The following is a 19,824-nucleotide window of genomic DNA, read 5'->3' as shown; positions in this document are numbered from 1 at the left end:
TGTTGCATTACTAATATACCCTCGGCGGGGCATTCATGTCCTATGGACATATTTCTAGTTTTTCTTGCTTTACAGTGCAGTTGAGTTGTCAAAACTTCGCTATATTCATATTTCACAGAAACCTTTTGTTTTGTGATACACTTTTCTTAAAAGAAACACATGGTTTTGACTCATTATGCAACTTTAAGTACACTACGGTGTAGAAATGAAAAGTCATGAAAAACGGCTCTAACGTATTTCTTACGTAATAATCACATTTCAATTATTGTTTAAATTACGTTTCAGTACGCTTATGAAAAGTTGTAAAAAACAGCTCTAAGGTATTTAAGCGCAGTATTCTTGCGTAATATTCTCTCTTGATAAAGTGTACGTAATACATCCATGGAACATTATGTTTGAATAGATTGAAGTTGTTTAGCATAGCTTAGTGTGTTACATGAGGGATCGAGATTCAAAGAAAAAAAAAAAAAAAAAAAAAAAAGAAAATAAAGAAAAAAAAAAAAGAAAAAAAAGATAAACATACTTGTTATCAAAAAGGTTTTTTTTGATTTTGCAATATGCTGTTTTTCTAATTATTTGCAAAATATCGATTATGCAATTTTCAATGTACGAGGGTTTTCCATAAAGTTTGTGGACAAATGCTAAAATTGTCTTAATAAATACCGCACTGCCAAACGTGTACGTATTTTAAAAAGAAATTTAAACCATGTAAATCTGTACTTTTTTAAATAAGCATGGCGTCCATATAAATTTGCGAGAAAAATCAATTGATTTTTCAATTATTATTTTTTTTTTATAATTATTAAAACGTTATTGAATAGTAAGATTTTGTGCAAAATCTCTGGCCAGTCTACGGTAAAACACCTTTGGCTGTATAACAGTGGAATTTTATATACGTTTTATTACGTTGAAGATGTCTTCCAGGAAATCACCCTTGGCTATTTGAACCCGGTTTTTATATACGATTTATTACGTAACTGCCGTCAAAAGGATATTACTCTTGAACAAGAGCAAGAGCTACAAAATTTATTTATAGAAAAAGATTTTAATAATGTTTGGGAAGAAGAATAAGCATATAATGTGTACGTTTATCATAAGAAGTCCTTCTCAGATTGACATTTATTACTTATGGCGGCCTCAATTAATGAAAAAAAAGCCCTTTAAAAATATTCAGTTAACATTGATATTTTATTTAATACGTATTAACAAGTAAACAAAAGATAAAAGAATGTTTGCGTTTCAGATTTCTGCTATTAAACAAATTTATGATAAATCGGAATGCATCATATACCTCGACTCTCAGAAGCGATTTACGTAGGACTGTGTCGTAAAGTAGGGAGCCCTACAGAAGTGATATTCAGGAGGGAAAAGATGGACACTGAGGAAATGGTGAGTAAACCTGTGTACATCATGCGGGGATTTGACAGAATGACGAGTGGGAGTAGACGTGAGGGATTCAGACTACCTACTTCTGATATAGATTTCATGCATTGGTATACAGACCACAAGGTTATATGCGATCTCTCACAGATCAGTTTCTACCATATCCCACAGCACAGCGTGATTCTGATGGAGTGTGAGGGTTTACCACCAGGATTTACCAGACTCAATCTAATGACTCAATCAACTAGTCCAGAAATCAGATCCTCCTGTATAATGAGCAATAACGAAGTTTATATATCTAGTACATTGTTTCGCGAGAACCATTTGCATTTAATCTGGTCCCAATGTCACGGCTGGGCCTCTCCTTTCCTCCATGGACCTTGTTCTACGATTGTCGTACAACAAGAAAACGAAGTAGACAATGCATACTGTTTGCAGTCACAGCACTGGCCGATAGGAGCTCTACCATGGATACAAAGATGTCGACAACAAGGTTGGCCATCCGAAAATGTTGTATCGGATATATTAAACGGAGGATTCCATGTTGTTCCCATCGGTAGCACACCTGAAAATGGAGATGAATGGAGAATCTCATTCTCGCTAGCAGAACAAAAACTTGTTTATTCAATGAATCATTGTCAGTTTTTGTGCTATGGTCTCTTTAAAATTTTCCTTAAAGAGGTAATTAATTTTCAGAACGTTACACCAGTACTTTCTTCATATTTCATAAAAACATGTCTATTTTGGGCAATTCAGAATAAGAATGTTTTGACTTGGACACCAGCAAACTTGTTGTCTTGTTTCTGGGAATGCTTTAAACTTTTGATATACTGGGTACATATTGGAGAGTGTCCAAACTTTTTTATTCCTCAGAACAATATGTTTCGACTGAAAGTCATTGGTTTTGTCCAATCTTCATTGTTCAATAACTTATATGATTTGTATTGTAAGGGGATATCCTGTCTGCTATTAAGTCAAACCTTGAGACCTTACCTTTGTAACGCCCTATTAAACAGAGAATTGACAGTCCGTACAGAGGAAAGCAGTATTATATCAAGCACTGAGTTAGATAGTAGCTTTTTTAACGACTTTGACTTGAACGGGTGTATTTTTTGTATTGAGGAGTTCTACGTTTACATGAAACAGATAGAGAGTTTTATGAGCGGAACGTTGACAAAATATAAGGTTGCTGTATTACAAAATATGACATCAGTGGTGTTACGGGCCACTACCAACTTGATACAGAGATTTACATATCCGAATAAACATTGTAATAAGATGTATTACAGAGCATCTGCTAAAGCAAATGTATTGCTGAAGCTGTCATGTTCATTAGGTTTCGTGTCAGACATTCTGTATTTTGCTATGTACTTGTACAGAACATGTAGATATGAACATTCACTCAATTGTTTATATACAGCACAGAGTAGCATACAATTGGCTTATAATATACATACTGCTGCAGTTAATGAAGATGTGTACAGACACTACATGTTTGGAATATCATTGCATAACAAATTAAAAATTCAAGTAGTATGTACAAGGTTACTCTGTGTGTACACTTACATTGATGAACTTGTATTAGAGCAGAATATAAGTAAAAGGAATACCAAATTTTATTTAGATATCCCACCCCTAGTAATGTTTCACATGTTGTTAATACTGAGTTACCACAAACTTGGTGACACAGTCAGATCTCGGCAATATCTACGGGAGCTACAGACTCTGATGTTCTATGATGATGGGGCTTATATACCCATTTGTCTAAGAGATATATCATGGCAAATAATTGGAATTTGCCAACAAATCTGTGGGGATGTCTTTGGGTCTATAGAGGCTTATCAGAATTCGTTACAGCAAAAACCATATCACAAGATTCAGGAAGCGACAATGTTAAGAATGAACACACTTTTACATGAGGTGATGTAATTTATTTCTATGTCAGCTTAATAGTTTTTAGATCATATATTTAAGAAAGACACTATAATTTTCAATTTATATTCTTTTTTTTTGTTCTGTCTTCAGTTGCTTACATTGTTAATATTTGCATGCTCTTATATATATATATATAGACTGTTTAACTTGTCTCATGATGATATACAAGATGTAAAATGAAAAGACGCTTCAGCGTCAAGACTCCAAAGTGGGGATAAGTAAAACGGTTTATAAATATGTATAGCGCTAACAACAGATGTGACCGGTCGACAGGGAATGTTAACTCCTCCTATAGGCGCCTAATCCCACATTTGTTTTCAGGGTCCGTGATTTATGAATCTGTACTGTTTGTTTGTTTGTTTGTGTGTTGTTTAACGTTCCTCTCTAGAATTTTTCACTCATATGGAGTCGCCACCAGTTGTCGGTGGAGAGATGCAAATTTTGATCTATACTCATCACTCAGGGCCATTGAGCAGTGAGGGATCGTTTTCGTGCTAACACCTACTGCGACACGGGACCTCTGTTTATACGGTCTCATTTGAAGGACCGGTCTCCACGTCCCACAGTGTATTGTTTGTAGATTTTGTTGATATTGATCACTGCACATGTTCCTCATCTTCACCGTTTTAATTTTTAAGAAACCTTCTTCTTTACGTATGTTTATCTAGCATTCAAACTGATTGCATGATTGTTATGAGCACTCAACCTTGTATCTACATCGTAAAAAAATCATGATCATCGTATTATTCATTTGTTAAGGACTTTTACTTAGAAAACAGAATTGTGATGAGTATAAGTGGATATTTTTTATCAAAATGAATTGACTTTGTATCAATAACGTACATGTACATGTAATTAGAGGCCCATTTTTAAGAGGTATACTAATATCTAATATCAACAGTTACATTTTTAAGAACAGCGCTGCCGAAATATGACCTAAAAATTGCCGACTCGGTGCTAAACAATAAACAATCAATCAATATTAGTAGATATATTTATTTTTGAAGCAATTAACTGTGAATCAGTGGGTCGTCTGACTTTTAAGTGTCATAAAAATTTGTACATACACCGGAGGTGGGTAGGAGGGCTTTTCTTGAAAATAGAGCTTTGCTGAAAATGTAGTATGCACTTGTCCCTTGTGACGGTTCAGATTGTCATTCTGTACATATTGCCGTTGGTGACAACTTGCATCTTCCCTCACTGCATATATTGTTGTTCATTGACGCATATTCTCTACAGCTGAAAAACAAATGTGTACATTTTTACATCGGCAGCAATATGTTCCTACCCTCACTGCACATATTGTCGTCCAACAGTTATGGCTTACCTAAGGAATGTTTACTTTTTGTTTTTTAAATGTTATTGATGTGTAAATAATACAAAATTGTTTAGTATTCATGAAACGCACAAGTGAAATAATGTATTCAACACAATTTAAATTCAGTCGTTCAGTAAAACAAGAAGGAAATGTGAATAAAACAATATGGATGATTGAAATGACGATTTTATGAAATTGCATGTTCACTAAAATATAGATTAATCGATTTGAACGCATAATTGTCCTTTTCAAGCTTCAATAAAGCAGTTTCAATAAAATGCTTAATTTTAAAATTCATCAGTAAGACTGTGAAGATGGAGAATTGTGGAATTAAGTACAAAAAATAACGAGACCTATGAGAAAAATTGCTATAATTGCTCTCTCTCTCCCGAGTAAAACATAATAAAAAATGTTCTGAGGACAAAGGGTGTAAACATTCGCAGCACATAGTGTCAATGTACATAAAATAGCGCATTCAAAATTTTGCGCAATCTTCCTCCTTAACTGTAAAGAGCAAATACAATGAACGAGGGCGCTTTTGATTAGGATTTGGCAGGATTCTGGGCGCGCTTATTAAGTGAACGTATCATAGATGTAACACATGATATTTTAGCATTCTGGTGATAATTTGGTTTCTTGTGATATACGAGGGGCGTTCAATAAATAATGACATCAATGTTACATCACATCAGCGGTGAAGAGCTTCAAATTTAGACCTTTACTCAGCACTCAGGGCCATTCAGCAGTGAGGATCTTTGTCGTACGAACGGCTACCGTGACAGGGAGCTTCGGTTTTTAAGGTGGCATCCAAAGAACCCTCAACTCTCACTTCAAAGAATCGAGCACTTAGGGAAAGAACAGTTGTACCTATTTTTTATCGACTTGGGTCAGTCGCGGCCGTGTTTCGAACACACGACCTTCCGATCACGGAGTTAGCGCTCTTCCGAGTGAGCTACCCTGATGGTTTGAAAAGATTTCCTTCGAAATGCTCTCCTCTGACAGACACACATAATGTCAATCGTTTTATCTATGCTTTGAATGCATTCATTTAATGTTTTCTGGGCATGGAATTCATGAACTGATATATGGCAGAACCCAAAGCACTCCTTAAATCATATCTTCTTCCCGGCAAGTTTTTTTTTTTAATTGGGGAAAAGATAACAAGACATAGGGAGACAATTCTGGTAAGAAGGGAGATAACGGTAAAACGTGAAACTTCTTTTTTCCAGAAATGATCTTACGACCTAGGATTCATGTGCTGGGGAGTTGTCATGAAGAAGTCGAATGTAACGGATTCCAGACTTCGGTCTTTCTTTTCGTAATGTTTCTTAACTTTCTTCGGCACATAATATTTATATACGTGTCCAGTAATTGATCAGCCTATTGGAATAGCAACCTGAACTACAGGACCTTCTTTGTTAAAGAAAATTGCGTATAAAACTCTTTTTTGTACTTTCATATCTTTTTGCGATAACAGGGCGTTTTGCCTTTTTAGTTAACCATATCATACAAGTATTATCCATTTTTCTCTGAGGTTTAAGATGATGTATCTATATTTCATCATTTAAAGAAATTCCGTAGACATTTCAAGACGCAAGCATTTTTATTTTTCTGTTAAAAGATGCCGTATCCAGAGCTCACTAACCTTTAGGAGGCCAAGTATTTCTTTAAAATTGTAAAAAAAAAAAAAAAACTGTCCCCGATGAAATATTTTCTAAATTTGCTAACTGTTTAATAGTCAATCGACCATCAATATGGACGATTTTGGTTTCCTTTGCAAGTATTGCATCAGTCGAAGCCGTTCCAGGTCGTAGCTTATCATCAACGTCTGTTTGTTAATTTTTGAATCGGCTCAAATATCTGTAAACTTGTCTTAATGACGTGCACATGTTACCATGCACATCACATAATTTTTTGAAAATGTCGAGTCTTTTTCCAGTCTGACACATGCTTTGATGTAGCTTCTAATTTTAGTCTTATTGGAAGATGACTTACCATTCATGTTTTCATAAAGTGTCTCGAATAGGGGTTATATGCCAGCTTCTCAATGGAGTATTCGATGATGAAACCTGGTAAGGTAAACGGCCATTAATAGATTTTGAACTAAATCATGAGCGAAAAAATCTTCAATTGAACCCAGTTTTTATGGAATCTGATTGAGGCATTATTTATTGAGTGCCCCTCGTAGGAAAAGAATTTTTTTCCGATATTTGTCTTGATATTTTAAAATATGCTTAAAATACGCTTAGATGAGTTATTTAGTACAAAATTCTATATTTTTTGACTCAAATTTAGAAAAAAAAAATGCTATCCCTGGGCTATCGCTCCACTATTTTAAAACGTTATTTGTCAGGAATTTCACTCTAAGAAACGAACGAACATTTGTAAAAAATGGAGAGAAGACTCAGACCATAAAAACTTAATCCCCCCCCCTCCAAAAAAAAAATCAAATTGTGTAATTGCTTTGCTTCATTGTCGTTTCAAAACCCAGTAACAGTATAAAGCGGTGATAGCACAGTGTTGTACGGTACCTGTCAATGACAACGAGGAGTCGATATGTTTTGGTGCGATCATCGGGGACGTGTATTATTATTTTCAAACAAACAATCTACTCATTTGTCAGCTTGATTTTATTTGACACTTATTATTTTTTAGAATTTTAAAATAAAGTAAAATTTTGATTCGGTGGCAATGAAAAGTAATTACATGTTTTCCGATCCACTAGGAATATACACATTTGCTTTTAGCCTATTACTTGAATGTTTTTCATTAATTAAGTGATATATTAATATGTTACTGTAAGTGTTAAGACTATTACACATAATATTTCACTTTTGACAATGTACTAGTATTTCAACGTAAGGTAACATTTCCCTTTCTTCTTAGCTGTCGTATAGTCTCCCAACCAAGTCGTCTTCTTAACTTGGACATTTATACTATGAATGATTCGTACATTTGGTTCCTGCAGATTACAAGGCAAATGTGTCCATCTTTTTAGCATATAATTTTTAAAAAGAACATGAAGAAGTCAATTATCATGTATTAACGTGTACATGTTTGGCAGACAAGAAGCACCGTAGAGGGTGCTTAATATAATTACTGATAAATAAGTACGTATTTTCGCCGATGACAGTATGCACCGATATGTAAGGTATATTTTGTCGTTATTCTGCTGTGAAAGAGAAAAGCTCGCCTGGGCACATATTGACGCCGGTATCAATAAATGCGTACCTGTGGACGACAATATGTTCAGGGAGGGTAGGTCCATATAAAGATGAAATGAACAGATGCACAGGATTGATTAAAACAAGCGTGAGATAGAGTGAAATAAAATAATATGAAAGGTTTGAAATGATTTCAAACCCAATTTTCCATTAATCGCTGAGTACACAATGCGTTTTAACACCGATATGACCGCGGCTCGCTGATCTTCGCGGCCAAGTGTGAACGTGGATTGGGTTACACAATTTTAAGCACAAAGGGACAGAGCTGAATGTAAACTGTGTGCTGTAAGAAGGCGTGCATTATTGTATGCTGAAAAGTATTATTTTATGTATATTGTTTATTTAATATTAAATAGAACAATAAATGAAGAAACAAGAGAATGATAGTAAAATTAAATGTATATCACTTTACAGAAGTATTAAGACTTCCATCACTAATTGCAATTATTTGCCGTAGCACCTTTTTCAATCACAAAAAAAGAAAACAATAACATGGGATAGAGAAATTTTTTTTTTTAAATTGTATGGTTGCGTCGACAATACACAGGCCAATGAAAGCGATTAAAATTCGAAATGATTTTATGTACTTGAGTTTGGAATTAAGATTTAATCAAAGATGAAATGAAGTAATCTTAAAGATTCGATATAAATAAAAAGCATGATTCTCCATTTATCGTTGTTTATACACAATGGATTTAAATCGTGATCTCAGATGTTTGTTCTGTTTATGACCGCAGGTGGCTGGTACACTGGTGACCTCGGCAACGTTGGTTCACGGGTTGGGTTACATAACTGTAAACATCGAGGTGAACACGGAAAACGTACATTGCGTACAGTTAATGATCGTTAATTATTCGATGCTTAAAGTTTAAAGGTACTTATAGTTTGTTGTAATAATAAACGAAGGAAGATACATTTAACGTTTATTTTTTTTTGAAGACCTGTTAACTTTAAAACTTAAATTAAAAAAGAAAAGAAAAAAGAAACACTATTGTTTTAAATAATTTATTAGTGAACCACAAAGCACGTTTGAAACCTTACTAAGAGGAAAATTAGCATTAAATACAACCCAGTCCCCGTCATTGAAGGAAAATGGACTTGTTTGAAGAGCCGCTAGATTTTCTTTGTTTTAAAAGTTCTATAGATATTTTGGACGTCATATCGCTTACAAGTGGAGATTGAAAAAAAAATTATGAAGTCAAGATTTAATTATCTTCTCTCAATTATTTTTTTGAAATAAAATTACCAACACTAATCAGTGTCTTGATTTTTTAAATAGAGGTATGCAAAGCGACTATTTACGCGGTACATGAAAGCGTTTGACGCGTGACCAGGCAATTGTTTTCAAAACATGCAAACTCAGATTATCAGGTAGCACAGGTAGCTGGCCTGTCAATCAAATCAGAAGCTATTGTTTTTTTTAATGATTGACAGGCGGTATATAATTGATCTTGAATCAGGTAGATTTTAGAGGCGTTAACATAAAATTGGGTGTTTAAATGAATAAAATGTTTTAGGGATGGGTATCGCCAAAAATTTCGTATCGCGATATATCATGATTTTTTCCCAGAATATCAAGATAATATTATGATATTTTTACAAGCAATTTTTAAAATGATTTTAAATGAATATCCTTAATTTTTTCTCTAAATATGCGTAAAAAACTTCCTTTTTTCATTTTTATTTACATAATATAAAACATGTTTGTATGCTAGGATGCTTTTCTTTTACCGTTTTCAACATTTTGTAATTGTAATTTGTAATTGTAATTTGAAAGTTTAAACAAGTAAATGAATAATTTTCTGGACTTAATAATTGTGTACCTAAATACAGGTATTTTAATTTCCGTATCACGCAATCAAAAATCACGATATACCGGTATACCAATAAAATCGCACATCCCTACAATGTTTTCCTTAAGAGCCGAGAATGTCAATCGGATTGTTTGTTTAGGTGCGTATACATGTAGGTGAGGGCTTGTATAGAATTCCAAGGGAAATCCACAACCTATTTTGATTTAAACCAATAATCATACGTGACATTTTTTATTCGCGAATCGTTAAATAAATGAAAAACAAGGTCTGCAACGATTAATATCCGTGACAAAGCTTTCCTATTTATAAAATTTTTAAGGTCTTTCATTTTATCTCTAAAACTCCAAAAAAATGTAACGATTCCATGTGTTCATTGGAGTGATCAATTGAGCGTCGAAGTGTGTACTGTTAGTTTCTTTGGGTGGCTGGGGGGGGGGGGGGGTACCAGTTTTCGCTTCATTTGATTTCCGGAATTTTATATTGCATTTGCAATTAATAATTTCATTTCTAACATTTTTTTTTTCATTCCGGATTTTTTTGGACTATATTTCCAGCAATTTAATGTTAACAAAAAAGATGGAATTAAAATTTTAATGGGATATAAATGGTGAAGGACTGAAAATTTATACATGTACAATGTACAACGTACATGGTACTTACGACCTTTGGACAGTAAGGGATGAAATTGTAAATACGGAGAAAATGATCAATATTCAAGCTCAAAAGACCATTCATACAACACAAATCAGGATCAGTGCAAACACGGACCTTTTAAAATCAGAGGTGGAATCAGGTGCCACGGATCCTTTTCATGCCAGTACCTACCCCGACACGAGACCTAATTTAATTTAATATGTCTTTCAAAGACATAATAAAAAATAATTTTTGATACCACTGCTTCTTTTATAGATGCAAATTATTAAATTTTAGGGGCCGGCCCCTTTTGAATGATATCAAATGAAAGATCTTGCAATTATGCACAACTTTTATTCTACATGTTTTAACAAAATATTAGTTATATAAGATATAAAGGAAAATATGTTTGCATTTAAATTTTGACCCCTCTCTAGCACCATTTTGAATGCAAAAATCAGAAAAAAAAAAACAATGTGCACAATTACAATGTTTCTACTTTTCAAATTCAATAGTATTTGAGCTCCAGCTTTTACAGTCTCGGAGCCTTTGTCTGAAACCAAAGCCACTAAAATTTGAATAAAAGGGGAATAACTCGTAAGCAGATGAGAATGTTTGAAATGTGTTGAATAACTTTGAAAGAGCTTGGAAACTACACAATCTCTGTAAATTTGAACAAATTCCGTTCTGAAATGTGGAAGATATGAAGCTTCAAAGTTATCGTCTAGGAAAAAAAGAATAATAAGAATAATCTTAATCATCAGAATCAGTAGAAGGTCTTCCGTTGGAAACGGAAGACCTTAATAATCTTAATCAGAAACAGTAGAAGGTCTTCCGTTGGAAACGGAGGACCTTAAATACTGTCTGAAAATTTCAGCTTATTGTGCCCATTATTTTTCGAGAAAAACGCTTTGTCCACGATTTTACCGGACAACCATCGTAAAACAACCAGTTTCGGAATTTTCTCAACATAGTCAACCTTAACTGTTTTGCAATTTGAGATTCATTATATTTATATATTTATATGTATGGTAGGTCAAAAGTGTTCGAGTAATGATTGTACGGTGTCCCATTTGTGTCTGTTAGTATGTCCTCTGTTCTGTAATATTTGTAATAAAGTGTAAAGTAAAGGTATAGTATATTGTAGTAAAGCATCTTTATGCTATTTGTACACCATATGTACATGTGTATGCACTGTATAACTTAAAATGTGTAAAGTGTATGTCTATCTTGACATTATATAGTGCATGGGTAAGGTCCTACCCAGTGCAGGTCCTAATCCTGTGTGTTAGATGTCCCGACACAAGACACGGTCACATCCAGAGTCTTGGGCGCAAGACGTATACCTTTTGTGTGTAGGTAGGCTTCCACGGCAGTAGGACAGGAGGATATATTTCAATACCAGTCCTGAGACCAATCGTATCGTAATAAAGGACAGCCGTCATTGACGAGTTGAACATCTTGGGCGCATGCGTGGATAAGTAATGTCGGACCTCAAATTTGGCTCCATAATTTTGATAAATATTCAGTAATTATGGGTGGAACATGATTAGAATGATGAGTAAAGACGAATTAAAGAATGCCGAAAGCCAAGAAGAAGAAAGAAACAAAGAAACGGAAGAATTCAGATGGTAACATTACTGGTGAAAGCGAGGAAAAGATTCATGTAAGTCACTCATCCGTGATTATACCAAGAAAAACAAATAGTGTACCAGCAATAGCTCCCACAATGGAATATAGTGTTTGTAATAACTTAATGTCGATTCAACAGTCCACACCAAGCTATCAGGGCTATCAAGGAACCCCAATTTATTACGTATTCTCCTCATGGGCCACAGGGACACCACGGGCAATTTGTCGGTTGTATCTCCCCAACTACAAATAAAATGGGAAATGTAGGTCACAACTCGGCTAGTGTGCGGGGACCAGCATAGGGTAATATGCAAGACGGTATGAAAACCCTTATGGAGAAATTAGAGACAATGGACCAAAAGTTAGATAAGCTTAGTATAATTGAGAACAGGCTAGATGATCTAGAAAAAATGTGCAAACTATTAACGTTGAGATAGACTGTGTGAAAGAAATGAAAGTCAAGGTCAACGATCTAGAAAACAGACTGACCTTCATAGGTAAACTACACGAGGAATGTCAACAAGAGGTAAATGTTATCAAAAAGTCAGTTAAATAGATTCCAGCGTTGAAAACAGAAGTCAATGAATTAAGAGAACTTAACTTAGATTTACAAATGAGGTCTATGAGGGACAACTTGGTTTTTGACGGAATAAAAGAAGAAGCTGAAGAAAACACAGAAGAAGTAATTGAAGCCTTCATAAAAATGAACTAGAAATTATGTCAGACATTGGTTTCCACCGTGTCCATAGAATTGGTAAAAAATCATTATTAAACAACGACCAATTGTTGCGAAATTTCTTCTTTTCAAAGATCTAGAATGCGTCAGAAACGCCGCTCCAAACAAGCTACGAAATAAACCATATGGAGTAAATGAGCAATTCCCCAGAGAAATTACAAAAAGAATGAAGCAACTGTACCCATATTACAAGGAAGCCAAAAAAAAAAATTAAAAAAAAAATAAATAAATAAATAAAATAAAAAAAAAATGAAGAAAGGCCAAACTTGTGATGGATGAATTAATTATAGACGGGAAAAGAGTGGAAATTGATTAAATACCAGCCAAAGTTATGGTAGATGGGAAACGAGTAGAAGCAGAAGAAATTACAGCCTTTATCAGGAAAGTGGGCAATAATACAGAATTTCAAATGGAAGGTAAAAAACAGAATGTCAACCTATGGAAGAACACCACGATACAGAACTCAATCAAATTTTAATGTTGTGTCATCGCCACCACAGCCAATGGAGGGGTTAACCAGAGAAAACGGGCAAGCAAACTTTAACGTTTTTCCACTGGTACGTTCGGCAACGGAAAGTCTTATTGAAGGAAACGGCTATTAGGATTACCATGGAGAGCAGTCTTCAATCCATCCGGGAACCATAGCAAGCAAGAATATCTCTCTCGAAGGAAAAGAAACTTAAAATAATAAGTCTAAGTGTGTGTGCGCTTACTTCAAAATTACAGGAAGAAGAATTTACAAATTTTATCAATGAAAATGATATCATATTTCTGTCTGAAACAAAAACAGATAGTGCAGATTTAATTAATTTAGAAAATTATACAGCTTTTAGTAGACACAGACCTCTGTTATCATTTCGACAATCAAGCGGATTAGTTATGTCCAAAATAATTATGTACCTAATATATCTATTATTGAAAATGAATGTGACCAAATCTTATGGCTGAAAATTAATGGAAATTTATTGGGAATGGATAAACATGTTGTAATTGGAAATGTTTATGTATCCCCCTGTAATTCACGTTTTTCATCAATTACAATTTTTGAGGAAATTGAAAAAGAAGCGAAAATGAATGTAACTGTGTATGCATATTAGGTGATTTTAATAGTAGACTTTCCAACGAGAAGGACTCTATTTCTTTCACTGAAAATGATTTAGCTGTATTAGAGAGAGACATAATACTTGAAGAAAGTCAAGATGTGTTTATTTTAGAAAAGTATGGTTTTTTCAATAGAAAGGAAATCAAAAGATAAAACAATTAATCAATATGAAAGAAAGCTTATTGATGTATGTAAAAACTGTAATTGTTATATCTTGAATGGTAGAACAAAAGGACATATTAATGGAGAATTAACTTGCAAGCAGACCAGTGTTGTAGATTATTGTATAGTCAGCACAAATTTCTTAAAGTATGTACAAGATATGCAGGTATTACCATTTTCATCTTTTTTTTTTTTATCTGATATTCATAGCCCTATTTTCTTATGTCTATCATTCGGAAATAATTTTTGTTCAAGCAATAGTTCACCATATGAAGAACAAGATTTTGAAATCGTAAGAAAAGGAACAATGAAGGCTTATCTTATAAAAATTCCGTAGATTTAAAGCCAGATAAAATTTTAAAATTAGAATGTGAACTAGAAAATTGTAAAACAGAAAATAAAACACAGGAATTTATCGATTTAATAGTTAGTCAAGCCTGTGAAATCTTAGTGGAAAGTGCTAGAAAAACCTTTGGTACACAAAGAGTTGTGAAAGAAAGAAACACTGTATTTTTAAGAAACCATGGTTTACAGCTGAATATAATATTGCAAGGCAAAACTATAGAAGAGCAAAAGGATGTATAAAAATATTGAAGTTGTATATTTGAAAGTAATTTATATGAACTTGAAAAAAAGTACAAACGTAAACTTAAGTGTGCAAGGAATAAACACAGATTGGAAATGACAAAGAAATTGAATTTTTTACGCACAAGAAATCCTAAAAACATTGGAAAATTCTGAATACTAATAAGAGTAAACCAAAATGTAATGCTGATATTCAGGATCTATTAAATTTTTACAAGTAATGTGGTAATTGAACTTCAGATAATGAAAATCATTATGTATTAACAGAGGAAGAACTTCAAATGCTCTCAAATGTAGAATTAAATCATGTTATAAATCAACCTTTTACATATGAAGAGGTATCTAAATGTATACGTATGCTTAAATATAATTTTTTGCGAAGATCGAGTATTTAATGAATATATTAAAAATACCACAGAAAACTTAACTATATGTATTATTATTTAACCAAATCTTTGAGTCAGGTATATTCCCATCACAATGGTTGGTTGGTAATATGATACCCATATATAAAAATAAGGGTGGTAGTACGGATCCAAAGAATTATAGACCAATTACCTTAATTAGTTGTCTGGGTAAATTGTTTACTTCTGCTTTGAATGAAAGATAAAGTACATATACAGAAAAAATTCTCTTATACTGAAAAATCAAGCTGGCTTCTGCAAATATTTTTCCGCTCAGAATCATATATATTCTTTGTATTCTATAACAGAAATTTACAAATCATTGAAGAAGAAATTAAATTGTGCATTTATTGACTTTGAAAAAGCTTTTGATTCTGTCTGGCATATAGACTTATGGAACAAGATCTTGATGAATAATATAGATGGAAAGTGTTTTAGAATAAATATGTACAAAAATATCAAGTCCAAAGTATTTTGTAATAGACAAAGTTCTGATTTTTTTCCCTTGTAAGACAGGTTGAAAACTTGTCATCTATTCTGTTTTCACTGTATGTCAATGATTAAGAAGAATTTCCTGTTGCAAATGATGTCAATGGTTTAACAACATTGTCAGAGAAAATGGATAAGATATTAGCTTATATGTGAAACTGTATGTCTTGTTATATGCAGATGATACAATTTTGCTCTCGGGAGACCAATATGATTTTCAACATCGATTAGATATTTTTTCAAAATATTGTGAAAATGGCATTTAAAGGTGAATATTAACAAAACTAAAATTGTTATTTTTGGTAGAGGTAAAATGAATCACAATATAGTTTTTAGATATAATGAAGTACCATTGGAAATTGTTAGTGAATACAGATATCTTGGTGTTACATTATGTAAAAGTGCGTCAGTAAATATTAATACAAAAGAGTTGTATGACAAAGCAACAAGAGCAATGTATGGAGCAATTAGTAAATGTAGAAGATACAATTTATATAAGAAATGTAAGCTTGACCTCTTCGATAAAGTTGTTAAACCAATTTTGTTATACACTTGTGAAATATGGGGTTTTAATAATTCTTTGTTAATTGAAAAACTACGTCTTAAATTTTGTACACATATCTTAAATGTGAAGTCATCTACCCCAAATATAATGGTATATGGTGCACTGGTAAGATAGCCATTGTTTATTAATATTAAGGTTAGAATGATTACTTTTTGGGCTAAGTTGATTGCATCAAACAATTCAAAGGTATCTTCAAAACTTCAAAACTTCTGACACTAAATATGAACAAAAACGAAACACCATGGTGCAAATTTGTACAACAAATTTTAAATGAATGTGGTTTATCATATCATATATTTGGAAATGTAATACGGTTAATGTCAAACGGTTAAAAAATAAAGTATATCATACTTTTATAAATCAATTTAAACAATCATGGTATAGTGAAATGTCCAATTCACCAAAAGGACTTTTAAAATAACATGTTATTTAAGAGTACATTATCCTTTGAGAAATGTTTTGATATTTTACCATTGACATTTTTGAGAATTTTTTGTAAATTTAGAACTGGTAACGCTAGGCTCCCTATTGAAACAGGGAGATAGCACGGTATTCCTAGAGAATCAAGACTCTGTAATCTATGTAATTGTAAAGAAATTGGTGTTGAGTTTCATTATTTGTTCAATTGTACTGATGACATGTTAAAACAAGCAAGGTCATTATATTTATATTTTTATTATACTGTGAAACCGAATGTATATAAATTTGAGAATTTGTTTAAAATCACAAAAAAGAAATAGTTGATAAAAGTTTGTAAATTTATACAAAAGATTATCGAGAGAGTTCGCTCTCCTGGTTAAATTTTTTTCCCCACGCAATATGCATTGTCATCTGTATTTGTATTAATTTTTGTTCTCTACAACTGTACCAAGTTTTATGAGAATAAAGGTATTGTCATTGTCACTGTCATTGATATTTACCCAAATTAATCCAGTTTATGTTGTATATTTTTGTTTATTAAATGTAAATGATTTAAATTTTGAAAGATGTTCTGTTGTAAATAACCAATTAAAAGGGAATTTGGATCAACATCCTGCACGCTTGGTCATTAACATGATACGTTTTAAACATCCGAGACAGAGACGAAATGGATGTAGATTATTTCATTTTCTGTGGTATGACCCATACTAATTAAAAAAAAATTAACTTGTTTTTATTTACCTGGCATGTGAAAAAATTCGACGCGCTGGAATGTACAAGGAACTCAGATGTTTTACCTGTGTAATGAACATTATTTAAGAATTCCAACCTGGGCAGATTTAAGTAGACCGTAAAACAATTTGAAAAAGCAATTTGAAATGTCAACAATGTCATCAATTTTCATGTTGAAACACTCCTACTTTTTTCGCAGTACAAACTGTCGTCATAGTATTCTTGATAAATTATTCATGTAAACGATCACATATATAGAAGAAAACGTCATCTTTAGTTTACATACATGTAGTTACATTCTATTGATAACATCTTATATATACAAAGGATGCCATTCGTCTGACGCTTTCTATTTCTTCAATTGTAGAATCTATCTGTCTCATTGATGTTTTTAAATATAACCACTGATTGAGATTTAAATGAATTCCTTCTACTGTTGCATTACGTCCTTTAAAACGTTGAATATCTATAGACAATTGTTTTTTTTTATCACAAATAAGCACAAACATGTCCTCGCTCAGTGGCAATTTATTGTTGTAGGGACGCGATAGTAGTACTGCTGTTAAATTTTCGCTCTTCCATTGATTGCAATTACGGATTTCCAGTACCTTTGCTATATTTCTTCCCTCTCGTTTCTCCTCCAGAATAACACTGTTAACGGATAAGAGTGTCATCATAGCAATTATCGTACTATAAATAATCACCGCTTCGATGAACTCTGTCAGACTGATTTAATTCCTTTTCACATTCCGTAACCATCAGATTGCTAATCGCTGAACTAGATTCCATGTTCTTCATTCAAAACAATACAAGAATAAAAAAGGCGTTTTTCTGTATACTTCTCCTTCTATAGTTAACAGATGTTAACCCCCCTTTCTTATTGGTTATCTTCATTTTTATACATACACTTTTTTATTTATTTCTTCCAATATAAGTTATAAATTTATTTGTACATGTTTTTTTAACTACTAAAAAATCCTCAAAAATCCATCATAGCTTCTTTCATATCATCTCCTGAATGTAAAACTATTGAAAACAGGAAAGTGTTTTACATAAAAACAATGGAGTTAACAAGACGAAATCCATAAATAGCAACATGTACGTTTGTAAAACCACGAAATGAATTTAAAATTGTAAAGGTGAATTTTAAAAAATGCAGGAATTAACAAGAAGATCTTACTACGTATAATACCAATCATTGAGGTCAACAGCCATTTAAAAGTATGAGAATTGTTATTTTTAATGACAGTTATGATTTAAGAACCCTCTCTACACTGCACAGTGAAGAGTTCTGATTCTTTAGTATTTTTCTGCAGTTAGAGTGATCTGCCCTTAGATCTAAATTCCAATAAATTGAAATTTACAGTATATTACTCAATTTGTAATCAGTTCAAGCATTCGTAACATTTCAGATAGCCAAGATAAATTACTTGAACACTTTATTCGCATGTATTTTCTCCACGGAAGTAAACAATAGTGATTTCTGTTCATTGAAACTTGATTGTCTTTGAACATTTTTCCTGGGGGTAAATGCCACGCACCATATATTGAAAATTAAATTGATAAGCTCAATATTTACAACTTTATTCAATATAATTTACTCAATGTCCAAAAAATATTTTGCACAGGTGTATAGAGGGTCCTTAAAATTTAGTTCTATGCATTTTTCTTTAAGGTCCTCTTACAAAATGTTTAACTTTTTAGATAAAAGTTCTATTTCTTTAGTTATATCATCAAACTGTTTCTTAAAAGTTCGTTGAAAACTTTTTTAAAATAAGTTCTCTTGTCAACTGGTCTTGCTCTTTCTGCATATTATACAGAATCAAATTATCAGGACCTAGATTTCCATCATCAGTGCCCATCTTTTCCCATTTTTTAAGCTTTCCCCACTTTTTAATGATTTCCATTTCAAATGGGACAGAGGAAAGGTGTGGGTAATTTGTATTGTATCTCCCACAAATACCACTTACATGTACATTAAGTGTAGAATCCCGGAATTATGCTTTCTGGAATATGTCGGTTTTGTTTTCTACTGTATTCCGGATGTGTTTTAAGGCACCAGCAGACGATCAGTGTCAACGTCATGGGTGCCAAAACTTTACCCATTTTCTGTGTATAAGACCATCTATGAAGTAAGTCCTGTGTTATTTCTTTTACAAGGATGTCAGTGCAGCGTATAGTGCTTGATATCACACGAATTTTTTAGCTGTTACCTTGAGTGAAAGCGCATTTGGCGCGCTTAAGTCTGTCTGTGTGTCACTCGTTAATTTTGAATTTTTGATTCACACCCATCATTATTGCATTATTGATATTCTGTAAACATACTAGGAAATAACTATATTTATTGTCTGATTATTATTTTATTGAAGTGATTCCGATACATATGTATATTCAAATGTAATACCCTGTACTTCATTCGATTTTTTGCCAGAAATGTGGAGGGTCGATGGAAAAACAGATCCATGCTGGAGCTAATGAGGTGGCTTCGCTGAAAAAGAGCAGAAACTTCAAAGTGCACGTAGATAGACATCAAAGACATAAGGATCGGAGGAATGAGAAGAGGGGAAAATCTACAGGAGCCATAGGAGGGACAGACAGAGCTTAGGATGCAAGAACTAACAATTATGCCAAGTATTATACTTGTGCATGAGTTTGGATATTTGCAGTGAAACATGAAAAATCCTGAAAAG

General features: G+C 32.9%; 1 protein-coding gene across 1 annotated transcript; it reads left to right on the top strand.

The window, feature by feature from the left end:
• The first annotated feature begins 1,278 nt into the window (after positions 1 to 1,278).
• Positions 1,279 to 19,739, top strand: LOC133201425 (uncharacterized). Its single transcript, XM_061337228.1, has 2 exons — positions 1,279 to 2,064; positions 19,566 to 19,739. The coding sequence occupies exons 1-2, from the start codon at positions 1,279 to 1,281 to the stop codon at positions 19,737 to 19,739; spliced, it is 960 nt and encodes a 319-aa protein (XP_061193212.1).
• The last annotated feature ends 85 nt before the right edge of the window (positions 19,740 to 19,824 follow it).

Source organism: Saccostrea echinata, unplaced genomic scaffold (genome assembly GCF_033153115.1).
Source record: "Saccostrea echinata isolate AGI-Se365-2 ecotype Australia unplaced genomic scaffold, CSIRO_AGI_Sech_v1 ptg000044l, whole genome shotgun sequence".
NCBI lineage: Eukaryota > Metazoa > Mollusca > Bivalvia > Ostreida > Ostreidae > Saccostrea > Saccostrea echinata.
This window is presented reverse-complemented; position numbering and strand designations above follow the sequence as displayed.